Source organism: Bos grunniens, chromosome 19 (genome assembly GCF_055505025.1).
Source record: "Bos grunniens cultivar Pamir isolate PY7600 chromosome 19, Bosgru_T2T1.0, whole genome shotgun sequence".
In the NCBI taxonomy this organism is placed as follows: Eukaryota; Metazoa; Chordata; class Mammalia; order Artiodactyla; family Bovidae; genus Bos; species Bos grunniens.
Genome location: NC_141183.1, coordinates 49,670,992 through 49,696,987, shown reverse-complemented (window position 1 = coordinate 49,696,987; position 25,996 = coordinate 49,670,992). Strand labels below are relative to the sequence as shown.

Here is a 25,996-nt window from a genome sequence, read left to right as displayed (position 1 = left end):
AAACAGCAGGGTTGGATGTTGTGACACAGACGGGGACACCGCTGCGGTCCTTTGAGCAGAGGTCTGCCGGGGTACCAGGGATGCGCGCGCGGGATGCCAGACTCGGCGGCGGAGCGAACAGTGCGCACGCGCGCCGCCTGCGGCTCCGCGCGCCCCCGGGTCTGCAGGCCGGGCGCCCGCCGCGCGCCTCTCGCGCCGAGGCCCCGCTCCCGCCCCGAGCGCCGAGGCCCCGCCCCCTACCCGAGCGACCGCCCCGCCCCCGTGAGAGGGCGGTGGGGCGCAGCGAGCGTGCGCGCGGCCCGCCCCGGGCGCGGGCGGAGGAGAGAAGGAAGGGTGCGCGCGGCGGCCAGCCCGCAGACGCCGGGAGCCGCGCAGCAGAGAAGAACGCTGGCCGCGAGCCTGGGCGAGCCGGTACGGGGCCCGCGGGCTCGGGCGGGGGGCAGCGGGCGGGCGGGACTTGGCGCCGACCGGGCCCCGTGGGCCCTAGCCGGAGCGGACAGCCATGGGCCCGCGCGAGCCGGGTCTCCAGAAACTTTGTGCCGGCGTCCCCCACCTGCTCCCGGGAGCTTCTCGCATCTTCTGGTCGGCGGGGAGAGGAGAGGCCCGGCGACCTCCGCCGCGACCCCTCCTTCCCGCCCGGCCCCGCCTCGCGGGCGCTCAGAGCACCTCCCAACTCCGGCCGCCCACCCGGGCTGCTCTCCTGCTGCGGCGCCGCCTGGGCCCGGGTCCCGGCCCTCGGCTCCTCGCGAGCATCCTCTCTGCTCCCCTCCCCCTTCTTGACCCCTCTGCTCCCCGGTCCAGCCATGGCCTCTCTCTGCCTCCTCGCCCCGCCGCCACCGTTCTCCGGCTCCGAGCCTCGGGAGCGTCGGCGGCTTCTTGCCTCTTCCGAAGGTTTCTGGTGCATTGATAGAAGCAACTTGACTTTCAGCAATGCCAAGTATTCAACTTGAGGGTTTCTCTACGGTGGTGGATTGGTGTGCACAGTGCCAACGTTATCTTTTTATTTCTCTTAAGTACCCTTGCTCCAAAGCGAAGTTGAGTTCTTGTTTGTGTGCGAGAGGAGTTAGTTGCATGTTGTATGTAGCTGCCTTCTCTGGATTGTATAACTATATTTTATTTAGGTGGATGTTGCCAATGGTACCAGCTACTGTTATGGTAACTGGGCATCCCAGAGGCAAGGGAAGGAGGTGTGACTTTAAAATGCAGTTCTACTGTGTAGGGATTTTTTTTTTAAGTACCGCGTTCTTTTCATCCAGGAAGACCTCAGGGCATTTAGCATGTGTTAACTAGCTGTTCTTAGTTTTATGAGCGAGGTAGGTAAAGAGCAGTACCATCCTATTTTACAGATGTGGACATGGAGGCAAAAAGTCAGGTCCTGATTCTTTACTCATCTGAAAAGAATATGGACCAGGGTTCCTGGAATTCCTAGTCCATGAGGGATTCTTAGTCAGAAGTGTCATGGAATGTTGGAACTGACTCCCTGAGATTGTACAGAGCAGTTAAAAGCCACAGAGGCTGGAACTGTCAGCATCTCCATGCTTGAGACTCAGCGGTGTCACAGAGTTAAGTGATACCAGACAAGTCATAGCTGCTCTCCGTGTGTTTCCTGCTCTTTACAACCAGAGGAACAAAGGTGCTGTATTCTTTCCAAAGTTATCTGAACGCGTGTGGAAGCTCCACTGTCTTGCGCTGCGTTTGGTGTTTCGTGATTGTTCCTTATTGTGGGCTCCTAGAGGCCTCCATTCTCGGGTTGTCTTTAGAAATGCGGGGAAGGGGGCACCCGTTAGAATGAATAGCTGCCTCTTCAGGAGACACCCCTGAGCCTTCACACCAGAGACAGGCTGAGGCAGGGACCCTGACCTGGGTAGGGGCAGAGGGTTGCCTTGTGAAGGTAGGAAGGCGCCCTGCACGGGCGGCTTGACACATGGGCCCTATTCCTGCCTCCAGCTCTGACTCATCTTCTGACGCTTGGGGGAGGAGAGGTAGATGCTTGATATTTTTGGCTTTCCCCCCATAAAACGGGAGACAGTTTCCTTCATTCCAAGGCTTTTGAACGTCACTGTCCAACGTGTCTGTCTATGCTGAGTTCTCAGTTGAACTCTCTCACAGTGGTTGAATGCAGGTATGATTTCTGCAATATTCTTTAATACAATGGTATAAGTATATATTCTTATTATTTAAAAAAAAAAAAACTGGCCAGGTGTGTAAGGCCAAGAAATCCTTTAAAACTTTAGCATTTTTACATGTTGGCTCCTAAGGAGGAATCTTTGTTTGGTAGATTCTTTCGCAATTGGGATTTTATTTTAAGGCAAGATGGTTTACAAATACTTTTTCCCAATACCACAAGAATTAAACATTCTGTTTTAAAAAATTAAAACTTTACAGATAAGATTAAAACTTTCTTTTGAGCATCTGTCGCCAAAGTAATTGCTGTGTATATTTTTATTGGTTTATGTGTTTTCTTTCAGACTTTGCTAAGCATTTTTTTGAATGTTTGTACAGAATGATTCTTTTTTCTGGTTTGCATAGTCTGAAAACTTCTAGCTTTTCTTTTTTTTTTTTCTGAGTGACATTTTTAACTAAATTATTTTATTTTATTATTTTTAAGTATTAACTTTAAAATGTCCTGTTTATAGACACTTGGTTTCTGTCTAGAACAGGTAGCTATGTGCTTTTAGTCCAGCTAGTCATTAAGTTTTACTAACCCTGATAGCACTGGTAGTATTTGCTCCAGACAATAGGCAAATGATCCTTTCTTAACTTTAAAACAATTAAATCATTAAGATCCTTGGTGCTTCTCTTGGTTGCAAAGGAAAACTTTGCCATTAAAAAATCTCGTATATTTGTCTTTTCTTTGCTTGTGAGGAGGCGTAAAAGGGAGTGGAAGGCGAAGGGAGTTGCTGAAGCAACAGTCCTGGGTGTAAACTTAGCGAGCGTTTAAGATGATAGCTTTAGTTATTTATGACAGTCTCACTGGGGTGAAGACAGAGAAAGGAAAACATTAACGTTTTCCGTGAAAACTGTTCAAATCAGTAATTTCAGAAGATAGATGAGCTAAAACAAAATTCACGTCAAAGAGTTTATGGGCTCCTGGTGGTCCAGTGGTTAGGACCCTGCAATTTTGCTGCTGAATCCTGGGTCTAGTCCCTGATCAGGGAAATTAAGATTTCACAAGTTGCTGGACATGGCCAAAAAAAAAGAGTTTATGGATTTATGTGTTAGACATTTATTAAGACTTCTGCTATGTGAAAAGTTAAGTGCTGACTACTGGGGTAGAAGGCAAATAAGGTCCTGACCTCATGAAACTGACAGGCGGTAGTGATATTCCAAGCAGAAGGATTCTCTCCCCAGATTGGCCAGAATTTGTAAGGCTTCTGAATTCCTGAAAACCAACATTGTGTTTATTTAACCTTTCTTAAGTTGTGAATAGTAGAACACAAAAGGGTATAAAACATAAATGGATAACTTAATTATTTTAAAGAATACACAGCTGTAACCATCTTGCAGGTCAGGAAGCACACTCTTTCCCAATGACCACGTCTCTCCTCACCCTAGAGGTAACCTAGCCAGTACTAGCTTCATTTTTGTGAAAATCATCCCCTTTCTTTTCTATAGTTTTTATCACCTAAATATATGTATATTTTAGTTAATTAATTTCATTTTTGGCTGCTCTGGGTCTTTGTTCCTGTGCACAGTCTTTCCTTGGTTGCGGTGAGCGGGGGCTGTGCTCGTTGCGTGGTGCAAGCTGCTGCTTGCGGCTTCTCTTGTTTCCAAACTTGGACTCTGCGTACGCAGGCTTCAGCAGTTGTGGCTCACAAGCTTAGTTGCCGCGAGGCATGTATGATCTTCTAGACCAGGGTTTGAACTCATGTCCTGTGCATTGGCAGGTGGATTCTTATCCACTGTACTGCTAGGGAGGTCCTGTCACCTAAAGACTGATCTCTAAACAATATAGTTTCATTTTGCCTGGTTTTCATCTTTATGCAAGGAGAATCAAAGTAGGTATTCTTGTAAATCCTTTCTTTGGGGGTGGCAGCCCATGTCACATATGTGTATATATGTAAGTGTGTGTATATATACATTCATATATGTATTTACACATGTATATGATTTTTTGGTTTGAATTCTTGCTGCATTACAGTTTTTTAAGATTCATCCATGTTGTTACCTGTGACTGTAATTAGTTCATATTTGCATGAATATTCCACATTTATCTATTTGTCATCTGCTGTTGATGGACGTCTGAGTTCTTTCTGGTCCAGGGCAGATGAGTACTGCTGTGTCATAGATGCGCGTATCCTCAACTTTACTAGCTGAGGCCAATTTTCCAAAGTGGTTGTACCAATTTACATTCCTCCAGTGGTGTCAGCCTTGAATTTAGAATCCACTGTGCTTGCTGTTTAACCACAATATGTTTGGATATTTCCTGAGTGAATGAATAAATGTCACAGAGGTGGTTTGATTTGACCCCTGGCCCTTCCTGTACCACTGTATTTTTATATACTTATGTTTAATTGTATGGTTTGATCTAACATAACACCCAGCGCCAGAGATGGTTTTCCACTCTATGGCTGAGAAATATACAATAGAATCCTTCCAAAGGTCTTTTTTTTCTTAGATAGATGTGTAGTTATAGGGCAATTTAAAGATTGTAAAAGGAAGCATTAAAAATTAAAGTGTCTAGTAGTCTTGTCAAGGTTTTGGAAGACTTACCGCTTGGGCCACGAGATGCCTTGTAGTGGTGAGGTGTGTCGTGCTGGAGAAGACTTGCCTGGTTCCAGGCCCTGAATGTGCAGGCTTAGAGTGTGACGTGTGCAGGAACCCAGGCTAGTCGTTGTGAAAATACCGTCTGAGGGAGGGTTGGTACTCACATGCTTGTGTACACGTACAGATCCCGAGAGGCACCAACGCAGGAATTCCCTGGCAATACCAGGAACCACAGCTTCTTTGCTATGAGAAGAAATGGTTTCACAGTCTTTGAAATGTTTCTCCAGGTCTCCCTTCGTACTGGATGGTAGAGGTAATTCACAACTGGGGTTGATAGTTCCTGCTCTCTGAGTAACCAGTTGCTGGGTTAACTTGAATCGCTTGTGTTTGGTGTTGCTAGCTGGATTTAAAACTGGTGCATGTGTGAGAGAGAGAGAGAGAAGAGGAAAGAGGGAGGGAGAGAGGATAGGGAGGTCATATCAGGACAATTATTAAATTATTAAGTCCAGGTGTGTGTTGAGCATCTCGTGTACCTGGTATTATCTGCTAAGTCTGTTTATATCCTGGGGGCAGAATTACAGTTCTGTAGGTTCAGAAAACACCCTTCAACTGTCACCATGAAATTAACTGATAAACTAGCATCTGAAAAAGAAAAAAATGAAAACAGGGCTTCTCTGATGGCTCAGCAGTAAAGAAATCCGCCTGCAGTGCAGGAGACCTGGGTTCGATCCCTGGGTTGGGAAGATCCCCTGGAGAAGGAGATGGCAACCCACTCCAGTATTTTCCTGGGAAAATATCCCAGTCCATGGGGTCACAAAGAGTCAGACACCACTGAGTGACTAAGCACACAGATACACACGCAAAAGAATATAAGATTTGTAATATACTAAAGGGTTCCCCCCCGCCCCCCAGATTCTCTAAAATAACCATAATTTTAAAAAAACTACTTATATATAAATTAGAATTTTTTGAGAAAAGATACCCACGGGGGAAGATGAAAAGTAGAGTCAGAACCTTTGTGATGGGGGAGATATCTTATTTGTGTTTTTTGATATCCTTTTCCAAAGGATGTAATTTGCAGAGGAACTGCGTTTTCCCCCTGTTGCAGGGAGGAGGAGGAGCTCTGGTGCCGAGGTCACGGCCCTGCCTGCTCACCTCATCATTTCCCATTCTTAACCTTATGTTGACAGAGAGTGACCTCCCATCCAGTTTGGTCAGCTTTCTGCTACCATCTGGAGGTCTCCATGGACAGAGGGGCTCTTTTGAAATTCATATGTAACTCCTGGGCCCACTGGTGCCTTGTCCCAGAACAGTTCCATCGTCAATGGACTGTGGCGGGTCTTTCTGACTCTTTAGGTCTTTGAGGTTGCGGAGTGGCAGGAGAAAACTCTTTAACAAGAGGGTGTTGCTTCTGTTGACTAGTAAACAGTGACGTAGGCGATAGAGCACCTCTGGAGCCTTCCAGCCAGCAGCCCAGTGAGTCTCATGCAGGATTCTCATGCAGGGTTCTTAGGGCCACTTGGAAAAATATTTCTTTGCCATCTGCTGTGATGGCTTTATAACATAATTTCAGGGGTAGGCAGTTTTTTTTCTATGAAGGGTCAGATAGTACATATTTTAGGCTCCTGGGTCATACAGTTTCTGTTGCAACTATTTAACTTGCTGTTTTAAATGTACCTTGTGACACAAAAAGGCGTAGTTAATATGTAACAAATGAGTGTGGCCGTGCTCCAGTAAAAACTTGACTCATGAACACTGAAATTTTAATCTCATACAGTTGCTGTGTGCCATGGAATGCTGTTCTTTTGAGTTCTCTGTTAACGGTTTAGAAATGTATTAACCATTCTTAGCTCATGGGCGGTAGAGAAAGAGATGCCTGACCAGACGTGGCCCGCCTGCCACAGTTTGCCGGCCCCTGATTTGAACAAGAGTAGAGTTTAGGTTTGGGGGCTTCCCAGGTGGCGCTAGTGGTAAAGAATCGGTCTGCCAATGCAGGAGATGCAAGAGACACAGTTTTGATCCCTGGGTTGGGAAGATGCCCTGGAGAAGGAAATGGCAACCCACTCCAGTGTTGCTGGGATAATCCCATGGACACAGGAGCCTGGCAGGCTACAGTTCGTGGGGTCGCAAAGAATCAGACAAGACTGAACAGGCACACAGAATGAGGTTCATAGGCCAGTGGATTCTCATTTAGCATGTGACGGGGGAGCCTGCAGTCTGTGGGGTCGCACAGAATCAGACACGAGTGAAGCGACTTAGCAGCAGCAGCAGCAGTAATTAGTAGTGTAATCTACAAAGAACAATGTGTATTATCTTTTTGTGTCAGACTATATTTCACTTAGTTTTGGCTGCGCAGGGTCTTCGTTGCTGTGTGTGGGCTTTCTCTAGTTTCAGCAGCTTCTCTTGTCGCCGAGCACGGGCTCTAGGGTGCACAGGCTCAGGAGTTGTGGCGTTTGGGCTCTGTTGTTCCATGGCATGTGGCATCTTCCTGGATCAGGGATTGAACCCGTGTCTCCTCCACTGGCAGGAGGATTCTTTATCATGGAGCCACCAGGGAAGTCCAAGATTATTTCTTTAGGAGACAGGTAAAGCCAAGGGAATAACTTGAGGATACTATGTTCTTTGACTCCTGTTTAACTAAAACTTTGATTTCTCCCTTTGCTCCAGGAAGGCTGAGATACACAGTTGCCCTCAGAATTCGGAAAGCCTGCTGTCCTTTGGCAGGGATATAGGGGTATGTGTGGCATTATCAGGTTCCCTCCCTCCAGCTAATTGGAGAGACCTAGCCTGGTTATCTTGTTCAGCTCAGAAACTCATACATGCCGCCTCCCTAGTGGCTCAGCTGGTAAAGAATCCGTCTGTTAGGCAGGAGACCTGGGTTCTTTCCCCGGGTTGGGACGATCCCCTGGAGAAGGGAAAGGCTCAGTATTCACTCCAGTATTCTGGCCTGGAGAATCCCATGGACTATAGAGTCCATGGGTCGCAAAGAGTTGGACACGACTGAGTGACTTTCACTTTTGGTTTATAAAGAAAAATGGGAGGTTAATTCATCAATAGTTTACAAATGAAATTAATTTGGTATAAAAGTACTAAAAATGTGGAATTTGGCCAGGGGCATGAAAAAGAAATCCCCGTGGGGAGAAAGTCGAGGCTCACAGCTTGAGTTTTTTTTTTTTTTTTTAACTTTACAATATTGTATTGGTTTTGCCATATATTGAAATGATCCACCACAGGTATACATGTGTTCCCCATCTTGAACCCCCCTCCCTCCTCCCTCCCCATATCATCCCTCTGGGTCATCCCAGTGCACCAGCCCCAAGCATCCAGCATCGTGCATCGAACCTGGACTGGCAACTCGTTTCATATATGATATTATACATATTTCAGTGCCATTCTCCCAAATCATCCCACCCTCTCCCTCTCCCACAGAGTCCAAAAGACTGTTCTATAATACATCAGTGTCTCTTTTGCTGTCTCGTATACAGGGTTATTGTTACCATCTTTCTAAATTCCATATATATGCATTAGTATACTGTATTGGTGTTTTTCTTTCTGGCTCACTTCATTCTGTATAATAGGCTCCAGTTTCATCCACCTCATTAGAACTGATTCAAATGTATTCTTTTTAATGGCTGAGTAATACTCCATTGTATATATGTACCACAGCTTTCTTATCCATTCATCTGCTGATGGACATCTAGGTTGCTTCCATGTCCTGGCTATTATAAACATTGCTGCGATGAACATTGGGGTACACGTGTCTCTTTCAATTCTGGTTTCCTCAGTGTGTATGCCCAGCAGTGGGATTGCTGGATCATAAGGCAGTTCTATTTCCAGTTTTTTAAGGAATCTCCACACTCTTCTCCATAGTGGCTGTACTAGTTTGCATTCCCACCAACAGTGTAAGAGGGTTCCCTTTTCTCCACACCCTCTCCAGCATTTATTGCTTGTAGACTTTTGGATCGCAGCCATTCTGACTGGCGTGAAATGGTACCTCATAGTGGTTTTGATTTGCATTTCTCTGATAATGAGTGATGTTGAGCATCTTTTCATGTGTTTGTTAGCCATCTGTATGTCTTCTTTGGAGAAATGTCTATTTAGTTCTTTGGCCCATTTTTTGATTGGGTCATTTATTTTTCTGGAGTTGAGCTGTAGGAGTTGCTTGTATATTTTTGAGATTAGTTGTTTGTCAGTTGCTTCATTTGCTATTATTTTCTCCCATTCTGAAGGCTGCCTTTTCACCTTGCTAATAGTTTCCTTTGTTGTGCAGAAGCTTTTAATTTTAATTAGGTCCCATTTGTTTACTTTTGCTTTTATTTCCAATATTCTGGGAGGTGGGTCATAGAGGATCCTGCTGTGATGTATGTCGGTGAGTGTTTTGCCTATGTTCTCCTCTAGGAGTTTTATAGTTTCTGGTCTTACAGCTTGAGTTGTAAAGATATTGATATATCCAGTGAGACGTCGGATGGTTAGATGATCAGAGTGCTCAACTCTTCACTCTTGAGCTCTTAGTCCTATGAAGTTTATTCTAATTTTGAAATTCCTTTTTGTCTTCTTTAAGTTAATAATGAGCATCTAAGTACTGAGATCTTATTTGTGAATGGACCTGAGATATCACGATTCTGCTTTTCAAGGAATTTTGAGGCAAACTTATACTTCCCTTGGGTTTAGTTGTTGATGTGTAATTTTTTTCTTCTTTTTTTTTTTAATACTGTGGGTCGGGCTTTCCTGGTGGCTCAGACAGTAAAGAATCCACCTACAATGCAGGAGACCTGGGTTGGGAAGATCCCCTGGAGGAGGGCATGGCAACCCACTCCAGTGTTTGCCTGGAGAATCCCAATGGACTGAAGAGCCTGGAGGGCAAAGAGTCGGACACAACTGAGCGACTAAGCACAGCACAGCTGAATACTGTGGGTCCAGATATTCTTCCCTATGGAAATCAGAGTTTACCAGGAATCTATGATTCATGTTAAAGTATTATTTGTATAGGCTGTGGCATAAATTGGTTTCCACTTATTACCAAGCAAGCTTAAATGTGATTGTGGAAATATTCCACCCATTTTCTTGGTTCAAGTTGATCAGATTTTTCACACCCAAAGACCATCTCACACCACTTAGCGGTTTAGGATATTTTAGATGAATATCCATATTATAGGTAAAGCACAATCAGACCAGCCTTACATTCCTTAATTTCTTTCTTTCTGTAGTTTTTGTTTTCTTCCCTGGTGAGATGTACATTTTGGTAGTCTTCAGTCAGTCTGTTGTGGTCAGATTGTATGACTCATCAACAAATGAACCACTCGTGGAGAAGGGGTTCTAGCCCCAGTGGGGGTGCTCACTTTCTGGGTAGAGTCTGGGAAAGCCTCTTGGCGTCCGTTTACTGGATTCCTCATCTGGGAACCATGACAGCACAAGGATACTGATCCCGGAGAGGCTGAGCGTGCTCTTGTGGCTTCAGCAAAACAGGCGCTGAGTTTGCAAGTCCTGCGGGACTGACAGAGGCAGATTAATGAGACCTGCACCTCTCACCCTTCAGAGTGTGTACAGCTTACCTGGGATCTTGTTAAGCTGCAGAATCGGATTCCGCAGGTGTGGGGGTGGGGCCCGAGATTCTGCATTCAGGCTCCAGGTTGATGGCTACTGGGCCCTGGACCACATTTGGTGAGCAGTGAGGGGCTATAGCGAAGGGCTGGTGTTCTTCATTTGGAATCTCCAAATAGGGAGACTTCTTGCAAAGCAGGAACAGAATGGCGCCTGCTTTAAATGGATTGGAGAAAAAGCATGATAGTGTAGTCTCTGAGACACTTCCCCGAGCAGCAGCTCAGGTTTTCAGCACCACTGACTGTTTTGCCTTATCTTGACCCTGTGCCTTCTCTGCATTGCTGCAGCACCCACTGTTTGCACCACTCATTCGACTCACTTGATGTTAGTCTCTTATTGTTGCTCACCTGTTTTATATGTATATCTTGTGTCATGTCTTGAAGATGATGAAATCCTAGCACAGGGTGATGTCTCTTGTTACCCTATATCCCTGTTCTGGTGACTCTTGGTGCATAGCACACCATTCCAGAACCCAGGGGTGTAAAAGTCATTTTTCTTTTGCTCACAGATTCCTGTAGGTCAAGAATTTGGACCTTATGTAGTAAGGACAACTTGTCTTTGCTCCACAGTGTCTGGAGGTGACTTGATGATTGGGAGCTAGGTTCACTGGGGTGTCTTTTTTTTTTTAATACTTTTATTTATTTATTTGGCTGTGCTGGGTCTTAGTTGCAGCATGTGGGGTCTAGTTTCCTGACGAGGGATGGAACCCATGCCCCCTGCACTGGGAGTGTGAAGTCTCGGCCACTAGACCTCCAGGAAAGTCCCGAGAACCACTGAAGTGTCTTGATTCACATATTTAGTAGTTGATGCTGGCTGTCAGCTGGGACGTCCGCTAGGCTGCTGGCTGGAACTCGCACAAGTGACCTCTCCACACGGTGACTCTGGCTTCTTTGGGCTGCCTCACAGCATGGCAGCTGGGTTCCAAGAGCACGCGTTAGGAGACCAAGGAGAGGTGTATGACTTGTTCATGGTCTAGCCTCAGAAGCGTCACTTCTACTGTTCTGTTTTGGTTGGTCACGTGGGATGCAGGGTGTTATTGTGGCCATTTTTGGCAAATACATTCTACCGTAGTCCCCAGCAGCACTTGGAATAGTGTAAACACGTGGCATGAACTCAGGAAATACTGTTGTGTGAATAAGCGGCAGATAAACATCTAGGGGGACGAGGACCAGGTTCAAAACCTCAGTTCCAAATGGGAACAGGTTGCCTCTGATACAAGTACATGCATACTTTCACCTTTTATAGGTAGTTAGTTATAGTCTCTTATTCTGTTTGCAACATGAGAATCTGTGAGTTTATCAGTGGAGCTAAACTTCTGAGGTCTGTGTGTCCCTGTCACTGTCGGCATGCTTTTTTCCCAGCTCTCATCAATTGGACTGCTCCTGTCTTCCTTTGGACTGTGGTCTGTTCTCCACCCAGCAGCTGGCTAGTGCCTTAAAATGATAAGCCTTTGTTAGGCTCAGTTCGTGGGCCGGTTGGTAGTCCATAGGAGGATATCGAGATGTCAGTCAGGCCACGACGACACAGGCAGTTGCTCTACAGCTGCACTCTATGGGATATCTGTGGCCAAACTATCAAAAGGGTGATTCTCAGATCCCTTAGTTCTCTGTGTGTGATGCATATCTGTCCTCTTCCCAACCATTGCATCAGTTAAATTATATGGCAGGAAAAGAAAAAACAACCCCTCCCCCAAAACTAAGATGTTTTAGCAAATTAGCTTTCCCAATTTAGCTCTCTAGATAAGTGAGAACAATTTGTGAATATTTTTTACTTCGTTTTAACATGAATGCAGCTCAGTATTTGTTTGAATTTTTTTATTCTCAATGTTTTATCAGAAAGTTTTTTTTCTTCCCCTTGAATTTTGCCACACTGTGGTTTTTATTTGTAAGAGTTAACTTTTTTCCCCAGTGGAACACATTTATTTTATTTAATATTTTTTGAATATTTATATTTATTTGGCTCCTCCAGGTCTTTGTTATTGCACACGGGATCTTTAGTTGTGGCATGCAGACTCTTAGCTGTGGCACGTGGGATCTAGATCCCCGACCAGGGATCAAACCCAGGCCCCCTGCATTGGGAGCACAGAGTCTTAGCCACTGGACCGGCAGGGAAGTCCCCCCAATGGAACACATTTCTGATTTAATAATGAAAAAAGTAGTATTTATTTACTTACAGCAATGTAGGCTAATGCCTCTATTTTGATGACTTTAAGGGTGTTTTTTTTTGAAAGTAGACATTTAATGGAAGAAGAAAATGTGATTACATAGGCTTTTTGTGTATTAAAAAAATAAAAAGTATAGGCCTCCAGTATATATTACAAACCTCTGAAATTCCTAAAGCTAAAAATACCTTAGATCATTTTAAAGGGTCATCACTGGCACCACTGTGGCCATTTTTTTCTGCTTATTCAAAAGAAGAAAAAGCTGTAGATAGAATTTCAGTTCTTTAAGTCCTGATTCTAGTGGTTTTCTTGTCGTGATTTTTTTTTTTAAAAGGTGGCTTCTGTGGCAGTGGGATGGATCCTGTGATTAGACTGCAGGTAGCCAGTCTGCACCTGCTCCGGGTTAGATCCTGGCCCCCACATCCCAGGAGCACTCCAGTTGTTAAAGCTTATGCTTTCCTGAGATTATAGGCCCCCCAGGTAGACACTAATTCTGCATTTTGTTTAGCACTTAGCCCTTTGATGTTCATTATTCAGAGACCAGCATCATCCCTGGCATTTCTTATAACTTGTTAAAAAAAACACAACTCCCTGGGGTTGGTTTAGGACAGCTCCTCCTTTTTGTCCTTCACCTCACCCCTATTCTCCTGGCCCAGAAAGCATTTGTTCCCTCTCAGAAGTAAATGTAGCTGAACGCTGTGAACATCAGTGAATGAGCTGAACACCATGGACAGCGACGTGGACATTCCTTGGCGTTCTCTCTGGTCACCCTTGTCCCAGAGACCAGGGCGCTGCAGTGGGAGCAGTGCTGTCACTCAGAGGGCACCTTGGAACCCCTGACCCCTCAAACATGGTCAGTCTTTACTCTCCCAGTAGATACCCGGTTTTCCCTGCATACATTCACTGGGTTGATTTTGACACACCTGTGATGTCATACCCATGTTTTCTTTTATTCACTCTGATTAGAATCTGCTCATCTTAGACGTGAAGAAGACTAGGGCTTCTTGCTCTGCCTTCCCGGGGCCTGCTCCTCGCGGTGGTCCCTCCCTCTGCCATCAGGAGGGCTTTCTGGGACCTGGAGGCTGTACCGTCTGTGACGCTGTCTCCGTCTTCTGGGCAGTAGAAGAAGCCGGAGCAGCTCAGCCTATCTGGGTCAGTCTTTTCTGTGTGGAGCCCTTGATCTGCTTAGGCAGAGCTAAGGCCCCTCTCATGCACCGAAGGCACTGGTGGCGTGGGGCGCTGGAAGGGCGGGTGAGGAGGCTGCAGCCGCGCCCCACGGGCACCGTGAAGCGGTGGGCTTGAGCCGGGAGCCTGGCCACCTTGGGCCTCTTCTCGTGAAGAGCCCAGCGCCTTGCCCTCTCCCAGCTGAGATCCCTCGCCCTTTCTGAACCTTATGTTTCCGGTCTGCGAGAAGGGTTCGGGAGTCGCGGTCAGAGGAGCGTCTGTATACCAGTGCCCTCTGAGTGCTCTCTGGCAGAAGTTGTTTTTCTGAACCTTGGACTCGGCTTTGGCAGTTTAAGCAGGTTTTTGGCACGAGACTGACAAGCAGCAGCAGGGAGGGAGCATCCTGTCTGTCTCACTTGGATTCTGCCCCAGGGATTCACAATCTGCTTGCTTTTCCCTGCAGTTTAAGTACTCTCTCACTGCCCAGCGAAGGAGGAGTTAACTGAGTGAGCTAGGCTTTCAGCCCGCCCATCCCTTAACCATGGCCCTTGATAAAGACCTTGCCGCTGAAAAGGCCAGTGAGCCTGGGACCCCAGCCTCAGGAGGGCAAGTGGCTTCCCAAACAGGATAATTATTTGGGAGACCACAGGACATGAATCCCTCTTAATTAGACAGTCACTGGATAACCTGGTAGGAAATTTGATTAGCATCTTCCGCACTGAGGAAGGAGTTAGCAGCAGCAGTTCAGAAGCCTTACTTGGTGTGTTTATTGCCACGTGGTGACTTTGCTTTTTAAACTATTAGGATTCTGCCAGGGAGAGACTTGGAAGCGGCATGGGACTGCGCTCTGCTGCAGGACGGGCTGTTCTCCCAAAGTTCTGCCCATTTCCATGTACATTTAACCCTCACGTCCGCACTCGTTTCCTCATGCAGCTGCAGCTTTGTCTTCTTGATGCGATTTCACCTACACACGACCCCTGTGTTACTGGTCGGCCGATGTGGGCCCCACACAAGGGGCGGTAAGCCTGGGAGAGGCAGCTCCCTTGTAGCGAGCAAGGGCAGTTTCTGGGGAGACGCTGAGGGGTCAGCACCGGCACTCTGAGTGCCTCAGTCTGGAAGGGGGATCGGCGGCGCACCGCGGCATCACCTCTGCAGGGTGCTCAGTGTCCCCCGGCCAGCAGCAGCAGCGTCACCTGGGAAATAAATGCCAGCTCCCAAGCCCCCTCTGCGAACCACTAGGTCAGGACCTCTGGGGGCGGGGCCTAGCAGTCTGCTTCCACAAGCCCTCCAGGTGATTCTCATGCTCGCCAAGCGTGAGCGCCACTGCGGTATAAAGCTGCAGCACGTTACGTCAGTTTCAGGAATGCCACGTAACGATTCCACGTGTGTACATACTGCAGAATGGTCACCACGGTAAAGTCTGTCACCGTAGTTAACAAAGTTTTCTTGTGGCAAGAACTTCTAAGATCATTCTCGTAGCAGCTTTCAAATATGCAGTACAGCGCAGATAGCCACCATGCTACATATCACGTCCCCGTGACTGACTGTAAAACTGGAAGTTTGTATCTTTTAAGCCTCTTCATCCATTTAATCCCCACTTCTGAGAACCAGCAATCTGTTCTCTGTGGCTTTGAGCTCTTTTTTTCTAAGATTCCACGTGTAACTGCTGCTATGCAATATTTGACTGACTTAGCATAATGCCCCCAAGACCCATCTATGATGTTGTAAATGGCAAGCTCTCTTTTTTAATGGCTCATTAATACTCCATGGTGTTTGTATCTGTACCACATTTTCTTTCTCCGTTCATCCACGCATGGACACGTTAGGTTGTTTCCATGTCTTGGCAGTGAACGTGGGGATGCGTCTGTCTTCTTGAGTTAGTGTTTTTATCTTTGTTGGATAAATACCCAGAAATGGAATTGCCAGTTCATACAGTGATCCTATCTTTAACTTTTCAGGGACCCTCCAGATGGTTTTCTGCAGTGGTTGCACCAACTTATATTTGCATAAACAGTGGGTTCCTTTTCCTCCACATCCTTGCCAATACTTATTATTTCTTGTCTTTTTGATAGTGAAGTGAGGTTTTGGTTTGTATTTCCCTGATCATTAGTGATGTTGAATACCTTTTCATGCACCTGTTGACCATCTGTATTTCTTCTGTGGGAAAATGTCTATTCAACCCTCTGTTCATTTTAAAATTTGATTTTTTTTTCTATTGAATTGCATGCACTTTTTATATAGTTTGGATCTTAACCCCTTATTGGTCAAATCATTTGCAAATATTTTCTCCCCTTCCACATGAGGGCTTTTTGTTTCATTTAGTTTCCTTTGCTGTGCAAGAGCTTTTTACTTTGATGTTGTCCTCGTTTATTTTTCCTTTTGTTGCCAAATCCAAAATATCACTCCTAAGACCAATGTCAAGGGGCTTGCCTCCTGGATTTTCTTCTCAGTTTTATGGCTCCATCCTTTCATTATTGCGGTGTGTCACACTGATTTGCAGATGTTGTACCATCCTTGAATTCCTGTGATAAATTCCACCAGATCATTGTGTATGATCCTTTTAGTATATTCAGCAATATAGTTTGTTGATATTTTGTTGAGGAGTTTTCCATTAGGTTTATCAGAGATACTGGTCTGTAATTTTCTTGTGGTGTCCTTGTCTGGTTTTGGTATTAATGTCATGCTGGCCTTGTAGGATGAGTTTAGAAGTGTTTGCTCCTCTTCTGTGTTTTAGAAGAGTTTGAGGATTGGTACATATTCTGTAAATGTTTGGTAGAATTCACCAGAAAAGCTGTCTGTATCTTAAACTTTTGTTCATTGGTGGCACGGGGTTGTGGGAAGTGGGGGTTGATGAGGGATTCAGTCTTCTTCGTGGTTACTGGTCTGTTCACATTTTTTATTTCTTCATGATTCAGCCTAGGTGTATAATTACTAGTAGTCTCTTAATGATCCTCTGTATTTCTGTTGTGTATCAGTTGTGAAATTTTTTCCTTCACGTCTGATTTTAAGTCCTTTGTGTGTGTGAGTCTGGCTAAAGATTTGCCAATTTTGTTTATCTATTCAAGGAGTGACCTCTTAGTTTCATTGATCTTTTCTATTGTCTTTTTAAAAATGTTTATTTGGTTGCTTTGGGGCTTAGTTGCAGCACCCGATCTTTGGTCTTCGTGGCAGCACGCGAGCTCTTGTTGCAACCTGTGGGATCGAGTTCCCTGACCAGGGATCACACCCAAGCCCCCTGCAGCGGGAGCTGGAAGTCTCAGCCACTCAGCCACCGAGGAAGCCCTTCCTGTCTTTCATAGACTCTGTTTCTTTTCACTCTGATCTTCGTTACTGCTTTCCTTTTACTAACGTGGGACTTTGTTCTTTTCCTGGTTCCCTTGAAGTGTCGAGTTAGACTCTCTGAGATCTTGTTTCTTGACGTGCCGGCATCTGTCATTTTGAGCGTCTTAGGACTGCTTTTGCTGTCTCCCATAGGTTTTGGTATGCTGTATTTCCACTTTAATTTGTCGCAGGTATGCTTTTATTTCTCTTTTGTTTTCTTCTATGACCCATTGGTTGTTCAGTAACATGGTTTAATCTCCACTTATTTGCGAATTTTCCAGTTTTCTTCTTGTGATGATTTCTAGTTTCAGACTGGTGTGACTGGAAAAGATGCTTGATGTGATTTCAGTCTTAAGTTTATTAAGAGTTGTGTTGTGGCCTAAGTATATGATCTGTCTTGGGGATTGTTGCATGTGCACTTGACAAGAATATGTTCTGCTTTTGGATGAAATGTTCTGTATATATGCGTTAAGGTTACCTGGCCTCACGTGTTTGTTTAAAACTGATATGTGCTTACTGATATTCTGTCTGGATGATCTGTCCATTGATGAAAGTGGAGTATAAAGTCCCGTATTATTGCATCACTGTCTGCTTCTCCCTTGAGGTCTGTTAATATTGCTTTATATATTTAGATGCTCCTATATTGGGTGCAGAAATATTTACAAATGTTTTATCCTTTCATTGACACCCCCCCCTTTATCATTATGTAATGCCCTTCGTTGTTTCCATTTTAAAGTCTGTTTTGTCTAAGTGTAGCTACCCCAGCTTTCTTTTGGTTTCCATTTGTATGGAATATCTTTTCCCATCCTCACCTTCAGTCTGTATATCCTTACGTTAGAGGTAGGCAGCACGTCTTTTTTTTTTTTTAATCCATTCAGCCACTTTCTGTCTTTTGATTGTAGATTTAGTCCATATACATTTAAAGTGATCACTGGTAAGTCTGTCCTCACTGCTCTTTGGTTCATTGTTTTCTGCTGCTTGGTAGTCTCTCTGCTCTCTGCTGTCCTGCGTCATGGTTTGCTGGTTTTATTTATTTATGGCCGCCCTGGGGCTTCGTTGCTGCCCGAGGGCTTTCTCTAGTTGTGGAGGAGGGTCTGCTCTTCAGTTGCAGCTTCCCCTGTGACTGGAAAAGATCCTTTTTGTGATTTCAGTCTTAAGTTTACTGAGAGCTGTGTTGTGGCCTAAGTATATGATCTGTCTTGGAGATTGTCACAGGTGCACTTGACAAGAATATGTTCTGCTGCTTTTGGATGAAATGTTCTGTATGTATGCGTTAAGGTTACCTGGCCTCACGTGTCTGTTTAAAACTGATGTGTGCTTTCTGATGCTCTGTCTGGGTGATCTGTGCGGGCTTCCCGTGGTGGTGGCTTTCGTACTGTGGAGCACCAGCTCTAGGGCGCTCAGGCTCCAGTAGTTGCAGAGCGTGGGCTCAGGAGTCGTGGCGCACGGGCTCAGCTGGCCCGCGGCACGTGGAGGCTTCCTGGAGCAGGGCTGGATCCACGGCTCCTGCGGTGGCAGGTGGCTTCTTAACCCTTGGACCACCAGGGAAGTCCTGATGGCTTTCTGTATAGTATGTTTAGATTCTTTTATTTCTCAGACCTTTTGTGAATCTCCCATGAATAGGTTTTTGCTTTATGATTACCGTGAGGGTTACACATAACTTATTAACAGTCACAGTTTCAGTCATTCTAAAACTCTACATTTTACTCTATCCCCCATGTTTTGTTTTTTTGTTGTTGTTGTTGTTACATTTTACACCATTTTATCTTGTATATCCCTTAACTGTTATATCTTTGCTAGTGTATTTTTTTAACCTTCATACTGGCTTTATGAGTAACTCATCCACACTACCGTTAGTTTTACGTTTTATTTTTCTAAATTGTACTGTATTTACCTCTACCAGTGAGATTTATATTTTCATATATTTTCCTACTATTACTTAGTGGCCTTTATGTTTCAGCTTAAGAAAGTTGCCTTAATTCTTGTAAGGCCGGTTTACTTTTTGCTAGCCTGGAAAACTTGATTTTTAAATTCTGAATGACAGCTTTGCTGAATATTCTTGTCTGGAAGTGTTTTCTTTCAACATCTTGAGTATATCATGCCACTCCCTTCTGACCTGGAAAGTTTCTGCTGAAAACTTGCTGATAGTCTCTGGTGGTTCCCCTTGTACATACCTAGCTGATTTCTTCTGCTTTTATGAAAGTTTTCTTGTGTTTCCACTTTTAACAATTATAACGTGTCTTGGTATGGGTCTCTCTGAGGTTTATTTGGAACTTTTCCAAACTTCCTGGATCTGAATGTGTTTTCATCCCTAGTTAGGGGAGTTCTCAGCACTTTTTCCTTTTTCTCATGCTGTGCTTATTTGCTCAGTCATGTCTGACTCTTGGCTACCCCATGGACTATGGCCCACCAGGCTCCTCTGTCCATGCGGATTCTCCAGGCAAGAACACTGGAATGGGTTGCCATACCCTTCTCCAGGGGATCTTTCCAGCCCAGGGATTGAACCCAGGTCTCCCGCACTGCAGGCAGATTCTGTACTGTCTGAGCCACCAGGGAAGCTTGATGTTATTTCACAAGTCCCGTAAACAGTCTTCACTTCTTTTTCATTCTTATTTCTTTTTACTGCTCTGTTAGTTTGAGTCTCACTGCCCTGTGTTTGAGTTCATTAATCCTTTTTACTGTCATCTAGTCTGCTGCTGAACTCCTCAAGTGTATTTTTCAGATAAATTACTGTATCCTTCAACTCTGTGACTTCTTTTTGGTACTTTCTTATATTTCTCTTTGTTGAAGTTCATTCATTCTTTTCTCAAGTGAGCATCATTATGACCATGATTTTGAACTCTTTAACAGGTAAATCATTTATCTCCATTTCAGTAAGGACTTTTTCTGAGGTTTTATCTTGTTCTTTCACTTGGAACATAGCCCTCTACTCCTTCATCTCCCTTAACTCTCTGTTGGTTTCTGTCCATTAGATAAAACAGCCACCTCTCCCAGTTTTGGAGGAGTGACTTTTTGGTTGTCTCTCACATCTTTGTGATTGTCTGCGTGGCCTATTTTTAGCGGCTCCTGGTAGTTGCAGGTGGACCCCAAACTGTCAGAGTTCTATCAGGAAGGGTCTCAGTCACCAGCTTTTAAAGTGTGTAAATTCACAGGCTTGTGGGACCCCTAGCATTAAGTCCCACTGTCCACCAGAAACAGGTGATCTAGAGGTGTTCCCTGGGCCGCAGTCACAAAAATTGGGGTACCAGATGAGTATACAAATTCGTTTCTAGAAGATACCAGAGAGTTGGAGTGAGACAGAGGGAGAACAAAAGATGGTGTCTGCCGACCTCTGTTCCCATCCCCAGAGTGTGCCGAAGCAGAAGCGGCCCCTCAAGTCGGAGCTCCCAGACAAGCAAATAGGCCTCTCACAGAAAGACTGAGAGTGTGCTGATACCTGTGTAGTGCCCCAGGGCTGCCCAGAATTGTGTTTGCCCCCAGAGGTAGGTGATCAAGAAGTGTCCCCGGGTGGCAGCCACAGAATCCAGGGCACCGCACACACGGGTGCCCTGGGACGCAGCAGAGCGCAAGTGTGAAGATGGTGCTCACCCTCTGAGGTCTTCAGGGAGGGTTACGGTAGCCTGCCCACAGGTGGAAAGCTGTAACTGTTGTTTAAAAACGATTTTAAAATGTTAAATACGCACATGTCATATGACCCAGCCTTTCCACTCCATGGGCTTCCCTGGTTGGCTCGGCTGGTAAAGAATCTGCCTGCAACGCAGGAGACCTGGGTTCAATCCCTGGGTTGGGAAGATCCTCTGGAGAAGGGAAAGGCTGCCCAGTCCAGTATTCTGGCCTGGAGAATTCCCCTGTATACAGTCCATGGGGTCACAAAAGCCTCGGACACGACTGAGAGACTTTCACTTTCCATTCCTAGGTGGTTAACCAGGAGAAAGGAAGGTGTATATCCACTACCTGTCCATTAATGTTTCCGTCAGCTTCACTTGTGCTAGGCTAAAACTAGCGTCAGTAGGTGAACAAACTACATCTGCACGCTGGAACACTACTCAGCAATCAAAGAAAGGAATGACCTGTTAATAGACAGTTTCACAGGTGAATGTGAACATAATTATGCTGAGTGAAAGCCAGACCAAACAGAAAAACCCTGTATCGAATGAGTCCACCGTGTAAGTCTAGAAGATGTAAACTATAGCGACAGGTGGATCAGTGGTTGCTTGGGAGTGGGGCTGGAGGGTGAGGGGAGCGTGAGTTATAAAGGCGCGTGAGGACATTCTGGGGGCGGATGGATATGTTTATTATTTTGAGGTCATGGTGTCTTGAGTGTACATATGTCAAAACTCATTGTTTTACATCAAATTGTATGTAAGTTATAGCTCCACAGAGCTGTAGAAAAAAAAAAAAAATGAAAATGTAAGTGTAATGGTTACCTGGGAAAGGCAGAGGGGACAAATAGGAGAGGAACAAACTCTTTTTCCCGTTCTGCACATGTTGTTTTCCATTACGGTTCATCACAGGATCCGGTTCCTTGTGCTTACGCAGCAGCACGCTGTTTATCCATCCTATATTCAATATTGATAGTTGGCAGCCGCTAATCCTAAACGCCCACGCCTTCCCTCCCCCACAGCCCGTCCTTTTAGACAAGTCTGTTCTCTGTATCTGAGTCTGCTTTGTAGATATATTTGTATTTTAGATTCCACGTATAAGTTATACCATATGGTATCTATTTTTCTGACTTCAGTTAGTGTAATGATATCTAGGTCCATCCACGTGGCTGCAAATGGCATTATTTTGTTCTTTTTTATGGTTGAGTAATATTCCACTGCGTGTGTTCATCATATCTTTATCCATCCAGCACCTTCGGTGGTTTCCACATTTTGGCTTTTGTTAACAGTGCTGTGAACACTGGTGTGCGTGTATCTTTTCAAATTAGTTTTGTCTGGACATCTGCTCAGGTGTGGGATTGCTGGAGTCGGACATGACTTAGTGACTGAACCATATACCACATGGTAACTCTTGGGCTTCCCTGATGGCTCAGCAGGTAAAGAAGAGACACAGGAGAGAGGGATTTGATCCCTGGGTCTGGAAGATCCCCTGAGGAGGAAATGGCAATCCTCTCCAGTACTCTTGCCTGAAAAACCCCATGGACAGAGGAGCCTGGCGGGCTACAGTCTGTGGGGTCACAGAGTCGGATGCGACCGCGCCTGAGCACGCACGGTGACTCATTTTAGTGCTCTGAGGAGCCTCCACACTGCTCCCCGTTGGGACGGTACCAGCAGTGCAGGAGGGCTCCCTGTTCTGCACAGCCCATTCTGCATGTGTTATTTGTAATTGTAAATTATGTACACTCTGACTGGTGTGAGGTAGTACCTCGTAGTTTTGATTTGCATTTCCCTAATAATTAGCCATAAGCATCTTTTCATGTGCCTATTGATCATTTGTATGCCTTTTGGTGTCTGGTATTACGGTCTTCTGCCCACTTCTTGGTTGGGTTTGTTTAGAGTTGTATGAGCTGTTTATATATTTTGGAAATTAAGCCCTTGTCTGTTGCATCATTTGCAAATATTTTCTCCCAGTCTGTAGGTTTTCTTCTCATTTTGTTTATGGTTTCCCTTGCTGTGCAAAAAGCTTGTAAGTTTGATTAGGTCCCATTTGTTTATTTTTGCTTTTATTTCTATTGCTTTGGGAGACTGACCTCAGAAAACACTGGTACTATTATGTCAGAGAGTCTTCCCTGTGTTCTGGGAGTTTTGTGGCGTCATGTCTTGTATTTAGGTCTTAAGCCATCTTGAGTTTATTTTTGTGTGTGATGTGTTCTCACTTCATTGATTTGCATGTGGCTGGGGGAAGATCACATTTTTAATAATGCTGATTGGTGCTCACATTGTCGCATAAATGAGTAAATGAGAGGGCCAACACGGACAAGAAAACAAAATGAAAGTCGTTTCAGATTGCTGTCCACCACCAGCACGTTCTGGAACTGACGTTCATGGCCAAGGCCACCTCTGCAGTGCTGCTCTTTGTGGGGCTGGCTGGCTCCCTGCACCCGGCTTGGCTGCTGCACCCAGTCCCACACCGCTGGCCTGGCTGCTGGCACAGGGGACAGAGTTCAGCTTCCTGTGCATTTCTTGCAGGCCCCGTGAGCAGAGCCTTACATGTCAATATGCGGTCTCTGAATCCTCCTCTCAAAAATTCATCTTTACTATGGCCAAAAGTGCACTTATGTGCACGACACATAACCCGTGGTGTGAAAAATCTTAACAGAAAGCTGAGACTTGGGTTGATAGTTTTCAAAATATTTACCTGGTCTCAGCTCAGCACATGGGCATATGAACTCAATTTGTTAAGTTGCAGCACGTGGGATCAAGTTCTCTGGGGATCGAGCCCAGGCCCCTGCATTGGGAGCACGGTGTCTTAGCCACTGGACCCCCAGGCAAGTCCCAGGTTGATAGGTCTCACTGGCACATTCTTTACACATGGAGGTATATTTAACACGCTTTCCACTTCTAGCTTTATTCCCGTCAAACCTAGTTTCATAGTTAAAAAAACCCAGGAGGATTTCTTTTGATCTTCCTGATTGACCACATTCCCACTTCCTTGTCTTTCTACAGATCTGATTTGTATCCAGTCTGATCAGCACTCCCTCACATAAGCCTTTCCAGACCCAGGACTCCAGAGGAACCAGGCACCTCACAAGTGAGTAGCCCCAGCGCCGCCTGTCTGTGAAATGGGGATGCTCTTCTGACTGGAATCACTCCGGGCAGCCCTCCGGGGCCCTGGGTGGGGGATACGCACACTTCTCAGGGCACAGACTAAAGTGGTGTGAAAGACGACATAGACATCCTGTTAAACTTTATTTCCAACACCCATCTTAAGCCAGGGGGCCAATATATCTTGGAGATTAGAAAAATCTTGGGCTGAGAAAAGTGTATTTGGCCAAATCCAGGGTCAGGTCAGCTAAAATGCTCGTTAACTTAGAGGAGTGAATTTTTGCTACCATGGCCTTGAAGTTATCTGGAATTGTTTCCATGGAAATGTCATAGCACAGGTATTCAGATGTCACAAATAATAAATATGATAGAGTTAGCTCTTTTAAATCATAAAGAGCTAAGGTGACCATATGTTCCTGGCTTTTCTATAACTGATCCAATTCAGTATCTCTCTAGTCTACAAAGCCCACTCATTGGAATGTAATACCTAAAGCGGTATCATTTTTACACCTTTGTAAGATCTCTATGTCTAGAGTTAGGCTTATGAAACTATGGCCATCATAGCCGTGGAGATAGGCAGGAACATATGAAAGAGCATGGCCCTAGGTGGGATCAGAAGTTCTGATCTCTAATTACCACCGAACACCACTCCCCTCAGTAAGAGCAGGACCCCACAAGGCTGTTACTCAGGGATTAGCTGCACTTGCTTTTGTCTTTAACGTTCCCTAAAATAGGAAGACTTTCTCTTTAGTGCCTTTAAAAAAAAAAAATCGTAGCGCTGAATTTTACATTGATTTTGCATGTTGGCATCTTTGACTACCTTTCCTGTTAATCAATGAAAATGATTTGTCTCCATCCTGGGAAGAACACACAGTTATAGAAAATAACCATCTCCAGTCGTCTCACCTTCCCGTTCCACAGACACTGCAGAGGCTGCAGTGAATCAGTAGCATTTAGGGTACTGACGGATACTGTATCTTGCAGGAAGGCGACTGTAACTTCCGATTCCTTGGTGGAGGAAAACACCCCCTTCTGGTCTTGCTTCCAATGATGCAAGTGTGATTGCTGGTGTCTTCATGAGCTCCAGAGGTCACAGCACGCTCCCCCGGACTCTCATGGCCCCCCGGATGATTTCTGAGGGAGACCTGGGAGGCATTGCGCAGATCACCTCCTCGCTCTTCCTGGGCAGAGGCAGCGTAGCCTCCAACCGGCACCTCCTCCAGGCTCGCGGCATCACCTGCATTGTGAACGCTACCATCGAGATCCCCAATTTCAACTGGCCCCAGTTTGAATACGTTAAAGTGCCTCTGGCGGACATGCCTCACGCCCCCATTGGACTGTACTTTGACACCGTGGCCGACAAGATCCACAGCGTGAGCCGGAAACACGGGGCCACCCTGGTGCACTGTGCTGCGGGGGTCAGCCGCTCGGCCACGCTCTGCATCGCGTACCTGATGAAATTCCACAACGTGTGCCTGCTGGAGGCCTACAACTGGGTGAAAGCCCGGAGGCCCGTCATCAGGCCCAACGTCGGCTTCTGGAGGCAGCTGATAGACTACGAGCGGCAGCTTTTTGGGAAGTCGACAGTTAAGATGGTACAGACACCGTACGGCATAGTGCCGGACGTTTACGAGAAGGAGTCCCGACACCTGCTGCCTTACTGGGGGATCTGAGCCACCGGAGCCCGCAGCAGCAGCCCCTCGAGCGGTACCAGCATCTGCTACACGCCGTCTGCTCCCCTCCTCACCTCTCTTTCCAAATGGTGGACAAATGCTCCTCCCTGAAGTGTTTTTTTTTTTTACACTGGGTGTTCATGTTTTATTTTGAGAGAGAGGGAGGGGAGGGGAGGAAGACACGGGGAATGCTCACATTGCTACTAACATTTTTAAAACTAACATTTTGGAATAGTGTTTATGAAAATCTTGAACTGGCTTTTAAACAGTTTCAAGTTTCAACATTTTTAACAATTTCAACAGTTTAATAAACTGTTTGGTTCTGCTGTGTTCTCAACCCCATGCCTCTTGGCATCGTGGGAGGAGCTCAGTGCAAAAATCACTTTGGACCCCCATTAACCCTTTAGGTACAGGCTTTGCCCAGGCTGCCAACCAAACAAATGCTTAGGGAACACTGATACCAGCATCAGTCTCCACTGGATCAGCCCTACTCTTTTCCTTTCCTTCTATTATTTAGTGACTCTGTAAGTTTAAAAAAAAAAAAAGCCTTTATTATTTAGCTGTTAAATAATTATAATGCAATCTGCTGCAAACACCCTCTTGGAATCAGTGTGCCCCAGGAGTATATTAGCATTATTTTTAATAAATACATCTGCTTAACA

At 45.5% G+C, this 25,996-nt stretch overlaps 1 protein-coding gene across 6 annotated transcripts; it reads left to right on the top strand.

The window, feature by feature from the left end:
- DUSP14 (dual specificity phosphatase 14) lies at positions 1 to 25,996 on the top strand. 6 transcript variants are annotated; one of them, XR_015148288.1, is made up of 5 exons: positions 1 to 411; positions 4,892 to 5,020; positions 7,375 to 7,441; positions 23,563 to 23,647; positions 24,646 to 24,709. XR_015148288.1 is itself a non-coding variant. In XM_086360398.1 (4 exons), exon 4 carries the CDS (start codon positions 24,738 to 24,740, stop codon positions 25,332 to 25,334), a length of 597 nt encoding a protein of 198 aa, XP_086216524.1. In that variant the 5' UTR covers positions 297 to 411; positions 4,892 to 5,020; positions 23,563 to 23,647; positions 24,646 to 24,737; the 3' UTR covers positions 25,335 to 25,996. The 6 variants fall into 6 exon arrangements, 5 of the variants coding, with proteins under 5 accessions (XP_086216524.1, XP_086216523.1, XP_086216525.1 ...); XM_086360398.1 differs by lacking the exon at positions 7,375 to 7,441 and having other exon boundaries at positions 297 to 411; positions 24,646 to 25,996; XM_086360401.1 differs by lacking the exons at positions 1 to 411; positions 4,892 to 5,020; positions 7,375 to 7,441 and adding exons at positions 12,537 to 13,322; positions 13,436 to 13,621 and having other exon boundaries at positions 24,646 to 25,996.

What these genes read in the sequence shown, in the direction of transcription:
- DUSP14 (XM_086360397.1), top strand. Translation starts at nt 24,738, where the DNA reads ATGAGCTCCAGAGGTCACAGCACGCTCCCCCGGACTCTCATGGCCCCC.